The following is a 7,078-nucleotide window of genomic DNA, read 5'->3' on the forward strand; positions in this document are numbered from 1 at the left end:
GCATTAAAAAAATAAATGACCAGGCCAGCGGTGCACATCGCAAATCAGCTCGCATAGACAAATTAGTTGTGCCGCTTCTTAATGACAGTATCTTAGCTAACAACCCAACTACCAGATTCAACTTGTAATTGGCTAAAAATAACTTCGCCTACCGGTGACAGGGACGTTGCTAGCTGGTAGTCTTTTCAAGCGATGTTGAAATTTCCACATTCCGACACTTCAAATGCTTCAGGAGCTGTCTGCTCAGCGCAGCATCAGCACCACGGAAATACACGGATACATCCGTAGACTTGAGACAGCATTCACAATGGGTTTTCGGGGCTTTCAGGTGTTTGGACCAATGTTTTCTTTTCTAATCAAACCAAAAAGCTTTAATGAGCAGCTGGATTTGTCTCACATTAACTGGTTGGACACAGAGGACATCGAAATGCAGCTGATTGAACTGAAAAGCTCGACTCTGTGGGGGTCAAAGTTTGTAGAACTACGGACGCAGCTGGAATCCACAGCTGTGCGTGTTCATGGAGCTGCATGTTCACCTGCTGGACGTCACTACCTGACAACCTTAACTGTCTTCAGAACATTGCAGAGGCCTTATTGACAGTGTTTGGCTCTACATGTCTGTGTGAGCAGACTTTCTCTCACATGAGTCCTCAGGTAGCCTCTGAATGCTGGACACTCGGAGACCTGTGTCTCTGAGTGGGAGACCAGAGATCACATTAACATGTGTATCCCTGGCCCAGTTTGTGTTTCTTATCATTGTTGTGAGGAGGCCATAAATAGCATTTGGATTTTCTGTTGTACAGTTCATTTGCTGTTATGGATAAAAAGTGTCTTTTTTTTGTTTCCAAACAGCTGATAACTATTTGCTGACAGCTGCCAACATCTGTAAACAAATATAATTCTGTAAAGTGGTTCTATATAGTGTGTAACTGTTAATATAGAGCGTTATTAAATTTATTGCTAATGCAATCATATGGCACATTGACTTCTGAGGAAATTTTAGATGCACTCATCATCAGAAAGGTTGCCGACCCCTGTAATAGATCCATACACTGATATATATAACGGAACAAAAAGTTCACCTGCTTTTATAGCCGGAACTTTATAATGTGACACACAGAGGAAACAGTCCTGGCGCTACTTCTAAGTTAGCCGCTTGTTGAAGCTGGAAAACGGTTGCATTCGCGTATAACAGAGAAATATTTGAGCTGTCAAAGTAACGATGTGTTCCGTTGAGTATTTGCGAGAGTTTGTTAGCGAGAGACTAACGGCTGCTGCTGAAGAGATATTCGGCGTCTTTGTTAAAACGATGGTCCAGAATGAGGCCGAGATCAGTCAGCGCAGACTGCAGGATATCACTGTGAAGTTCCCCAAAATAAAGTTACACAGAATCGGTAGGTAACGCTCCGATGGTGTTAACCCAGAGTGGTACTGCTATGTGTTTGAGTACTGGTGAGCTGATGGACGCCGCTACCGAGCATGCTCACGTCTGTGATGTGATTCTTAGGTAAGCGTTAGTGAGGTTTGGGGTGTGTCCAAATTCAGGGGCTGCATCCTTTAAAGGACCCGGCCTGCCCGTGCACGAAGACCGGAAGTTAGCGGCTTCTGTAGGTCTAACCTAAGACGCGCGCCTCCTGTTGCCTAGCAACCGTGACAGTACCTGTTACACCCTTGGTGACCAGCATGCTCGACAGAAATAGAGAAAATCTTTATTTTGTGACTTTTATTGGAGAAATTGAGATGTTTCAGTGTCCTGTGATGATTCACCACAGCCATGGGCTGAGTCACAACGGTAATGTTAACTTCCTACATTATTAAGCCTGCAGCTATTGATTATTTTCTAATGATTATACCATCAATTAATTGAGTAATCTGATAAGAAATACTTTTGTCTTATTAATGAGCAGTTATAAATATTCAAAAGAGAAATAAAAATGAATACAATAAACTCCTCATTGGTTCCATTTTTGAAATTGCAATGTTTTAAACTACATACAACATCTATTTGTACGTGCCATATTTAATAAAAACAATTGTTGAAAGAAAACATTTTCTTAAATGCAAAAAAATATAAATAATCTCAAGTATGGTCAAAATCTATATGCAATCTAAACGCAGGCATAAAAAAATTAGTGTCGAGGATTATTTATGATCACATTGCTTGATGAATCGTAGTCCTTCATCTCTCCCCTTGCAGCTGGACGCTTGCAGAGGGAAGTCAAAAATGGCAGTTGACCAAAAATAGCAGCAAACATTTATCAAGTATCAGTTAACTTGCAAGGTGAAAACACAATTTTGAGTCCAAATTGCATGGACTTGTTTTATATGTTTTAAACAAAGAGAAAGGGGAAATGGGACATCCTGCTGATATGTTCAGGTTGTATGATATAAGCATGACAAAAACAGAACAGAAACTGGGTGCGTGTTTCTCCATTCACTGTCAGTCTTGTTATTTGTTGCTCTATACAGGATGAGAGCACATTCAACTAAAACACAGCATGGTTAAGTTAGTCCTTTGTTTTATCTTGGGATAAGGTGGGGCCACAAACCCGAAATCAACTCTTTAAAGGGCCACACATTACACACCAGTTTTTAGTTAGGATCGCTAATATGATGAGTATCACAGACACTCAGATTCATCCCATCACTGTCACTGACCACTAACACTACCATGCAGTGGTTTCTGTCTTTTTGACATTACTCTAAGAACAAGATTTCTTAATCATCAATCATCCTCACGATTTAAATTTGTAACGCTCTCAATCCCCAGAATTAACAGAATTTGGACAAACTGCCCGAAATGCATTGACAGAGATATTTCAGGGATATAGACTCAGTCTGCGCTCCATATGGGTTAATTGTTAAATGCATTAGTTGTGATGACGGCACATTAACGCTGACAGCACTAAAAAAATATAAAGTCCCCAATTTGGGATTTCTTTGGCTTTAAACCAAATAAAAGAGGTAAACCTAAGGATGTAACCAAAGTGGTGTGCCGCTTGTGCAGACGTATAGTGCGAGCAAAGCTCTCAAACACGACTAACTGGCATGAGCATGTACATGTCCACCATCCGGCTGAGTATGCTAGGCTATCACCAGCTTCTGCAGCTCTCTGAGGAGGGGCATTTGCTCGCAGATCAAAGCGGGTGCTGTTAAAACAGCACTATTATTTTTTTTCTGTTGACTTCTATGAGCTCCATCATGATTAGCAAACCTAGTCATGGGAAAATAAATAAATAAATCGCCCTTGTAAACACTATCGTCAATCGTATATATATTGTCCAATTGCCCAACCCTAGGCTGATCATTTTCATTTCTATCACATGATGTGGATCCTCTTGGTCCTAACACTCTATACTCCTTATCAGTATAGATCAGTGTTTCAGTACTAAGTATGAGTGTTTTTCTGTCATCACACATGTAACCTTGTTTTGTCCCTTTGTCTCGATAGACCTCCCACAACAACTTGTCATTAATGATAAAGATGAGGCTCTTATAGAGCAGCAGCAGCACTGTAACCAGGAGAGGAACTCCAGATTGGTCCAGGAGGAAGCAGAGCCTCTCCTGATAAAAGAGGAACAAGAGGAAGACTGTTCCAGTAAGCTGCTTGTATTAACAGGAGACCAGCACCTTTATGGTGACTTTAACTAAATAGGAGTGGTTGATGAACCCGACCCAAACGTTAACCAGTTCCTCTCTCAAACTTCTCCTGTAGTGGACACCAGAGACCAGCAAGGAACTAAACATGTAGAAATGGGATCAACCACCAATGAGGAGCTGAAGCCAAAGAAGAAATGTCACAGAACCAAAAATTACAATGTGGACTCTCCCATGTCAGGGAGTCACTGTAACATGGACACAGGTAAGAAATCTGTACATATAACGATCGCTCCCAAGGCCCGGCCCCGGACAAGCAGCAGCAGGATTATAACCATGTTTAAGCTCAACTTTTAAAATATCAAGTATTAAGTGTCTTTGGTGCCTAGATGAAAATCAGTCAGAGTGTAGCAATTAGACATCTGGTGCTTTTCTAAACAAATGTTCTTGCTGTTCAAGAATTGGACGACTTGTTCCTGTCGTGTTTCTCTCTAAATGCTGCGTCCTCATCACCAGCTGTAGCCCTGGCATAGCTGCAGTGTGTCCAACCCAGTGAGAATAAGATCATCAGGATTATTGAACGGGAATATTGTTCATCAATCCTTTGTTCAGTTCAGTCTACTGATCCCTTTGACTGTGGCCTCCTCCGTTAGGCTCACGAGGTTAACCTGCTGGTTTACACTGTGCTGACCACAACTAAGAAGCTCACGTCTTGGTTTCTTAGACATGTTTGTTTTTCAGTCAGAGAAAACAAAATATCTACAATATTAAGTCGGGGTTAGAGGAACATTTCTCTGTAGCCACCACGTCACCATACGCTTCCCAGAAACCCCAAATGATCAAAAGTAGAATTATAACATCACCGTACTCTCAGCAATATTCAAATTTAAGTAGATGGTTCAACAAAAATGTGTTGATTCAGGAAGGACATTTGAGCCCCTTCACACGCAGAGAAAAGCTAGTTGGAAAACACTGGCAGCCATCTTGAAAACCCATCTTGTGGTTTGTTGTAGGTTCATGTTCAAATTTCTGTCCACTGTTCACTCTTTGTGTCTCTTTGTAAGTGAGGTTTATTTATTAAGCGCTTTTCGTAGACAGGCAGTCACGAAGCGCTGTACACAAAGGTTACAATAAAGAAAACATTAAGTAACAAAATAGACAATATAAACAATGCAAATTCAAAGCAATTCAGAAGTGTTGATTAACAGAAGGCCTGTTTAAATAATAACGTTTTAACTGCTTTTTAAAGGATTCCACAGAGTCAACCAAATAACTGTGGTGGTACGACTGAAAGGCTCCGCCCCCTTTCGTCTTCAGTCGTGTTCGGGGAGAAACCAACAAACTCTGAGCCTGTGAGCGAAGACAACGAGCAGCAGAGTATTTTATAAGAAGCTGGGGCCATTTAGTGCTCTGTATGTTAAAACAAGAATTTTATCATCTATTGGGAGCCAATGTGAAGAACATAAAATGGACTACCGTTAGCCAGAATTCATTTGTTTACATGTGACCAGCTGATAATAGTTAAACTTTCTTTGTCCGGCCTGGCTTTCTGCTTCAGGCTTCGTGTGCGCTCACATAAAATGAGGTGTTTCATACACAGATTACTCCAATCACAAACTTTATCAGATGAAAATAATAAAATGTTGATTAAAGATCTGTACAGAATATAAAAAATGTGTTGCAAATAAGAGAAAATCCATTCTGCAGGGACTCTTTCATCTTGGGATTTTGAGCGCGAAGCAGTAAAATAAATATTTCAACTCAAGTTGATTGTGTTAATCCTGCTGTTTATTTTTAAAATGACAGCTACGCATTAGAGCGCTGAAGTTCAAACTAAAACATCTACCCTAACCTGGACCTACAACATGCTGCACACCAAACAGCTTCAGCTGAAGTGAAACCTGAACCCACTGGTGTTAACAATCCGTTGGCCGTCACAAAATTTGCTTAGATCTTCATTTGTATATGAATACAGCACTGACTGTTTTATGTGCCACTTTGTCTCTCCAGACCAGCTCCAGCAATATGTCTGCAAGGAGGAGGTTCTCGAGGACTTGTACCTCTTTAACCTGGAGAACTCTGGTCTGGATCAACAGGACATTGGATCGGCTAAGATTAAGGAAGAATGGACGGAACTTTGCACAAGTCAGGAGAGACAGGAGCTTGTAATTGACCAGGAAACCAATCCATTAACAGTAATTTATGAGGAAAAAAACTACTGCCAGCCGAAACCAAGCAGTCACCTGCTCCTCTCTCACAACTCTCTACATCAAAAAAGAACGTCCACAGATGAGAAACCATATTCTTGCAACACTTGTGGGAAAAGATTTAAATATGCATCAAAGCTAAAAATACACACGAGCATTCACACAGGTGAGAAGCCATTCTCGTGTGACGCATGTGGGAAAACATTCAGGAGAAAGGATAACTTGTTGGTCCATATAAGAACTCACACCGGTGAAAAGCCATATTCCTGCAGCATTTGTGGGAAAGCGTTTAGAGACAGCTCAAATCTGATATATCACATTAGATTTCACACAGGTGAGAAGCGATACTCGTGTGAAACATGTGGGAAAAGATTTTATCATAAGGGCAATTTAACGGTGCACATGGTGACGCACACAGGTATAAAACCTTACCACTGCAAGATTTGTGGAAAAAGATTTGCTTGCTTAGCAAATTTGAAAATTCATGCAAGGACTCATACGGGTGAGAAGCCATATTCTTGTGCGACATGTGGCAAAACTTTTAGTCAGAGTACAAATCTGAAATTCCACACAAGAATCCACACAGGCGAGAAGCCGTATTCCTGTAAAACATGTGGGAAAAGTTTCATTCAAATGAGGGATTTGACCGTGCACATAAGGACTCACACGGGTGAGAAGCCCTACTCCTGTGTAACCTGTGGTAAAAGCTTCAGTCAGAACAGTCATTTGAATGTCCACATGAGAACTCACACAGGTGAGAGGCCATATTCTTGCAAAACTTGTGGTAAGACTTTCAGTCAAAATAGTCATTTGACTGTCCACATGGGGTCTCACACAAGTGAGAGTTCTTGCAAAACATTTGCAAGAACTTTTAGTCAAAATGAGAACTCACACAGCTGAGAGGCAGCGCCTTTGCAAATCTAGCAAAGGTTTCAGTTTCATGTCAGCAGTTGGCAAAGAATCACATTAAACTGGATCTCTACACCGTTAGCTTCTTTACTTGAATCTGTGGAACATGCCAATGACAGCAGAGTTTGACAGGCATAAAAGAGTATTTTGCACCAACAAGGAGCTATTAGCTAAAAAAGTAGCATAGTGTGCAGTGTGTCCTTAAATAACTTGAAACTACACAAGAAAGTGTGGCAGTAATAGGGTGACTGTCAAGCAGCCATTCTTAGAAAGGAACACTTCAAGGATGCTAAATTACACAAGAACTAGACTGAAAATCAGCAGCAGCAGGGCGTTTGGGGTGAGACTCCAAACCTTGGGTCAAA

General features: G+C 41.0%; 1 protein-coding gene across 1 annotated transcript; it reads left to right on the top strand.

Annotated features, from left to right (window-relative positions):
• Nucleotides 1-1,089: 1,089 nt before the first annotated feature.
• LOC102307559 (zinc finger protein 329) lies at nucleotides 1,090-6,400 on the top strand (the record flags this gene model as incomplete). The annotated part of the gene is given in 4 exon segments (XM_005953241.3): nucleotides 1,090-1,394; nucleotides 3,452-3,598; nucleotides 3,716-3,862; nucleotides 5,608-6,400. Coding segments are annotated over 4 exon segments (1,259 nt in total), but the record flags the coding sequence as incomplete, so codon positions are not given.
• Nucleotides 6,401-7,078: the final 678 nt, after the last annotated feature.

This window comes from Haplochromis burtoni, unplaced genomic scaffold (assembly GCF_018398535.1).
Source record: "Haplochromis burtoni strain Fernald_Lab_line unplaced genomic scaffold, NCSU_Asbu1 Contig_3389, whole genome shotgun sequence".
Lineage (NCBI taxonomy): Eukaryota > Metazoa > Chordata > Actinopteri > Cichliformes > Cichlidae > Haplochromis > Haplochromis burtoni.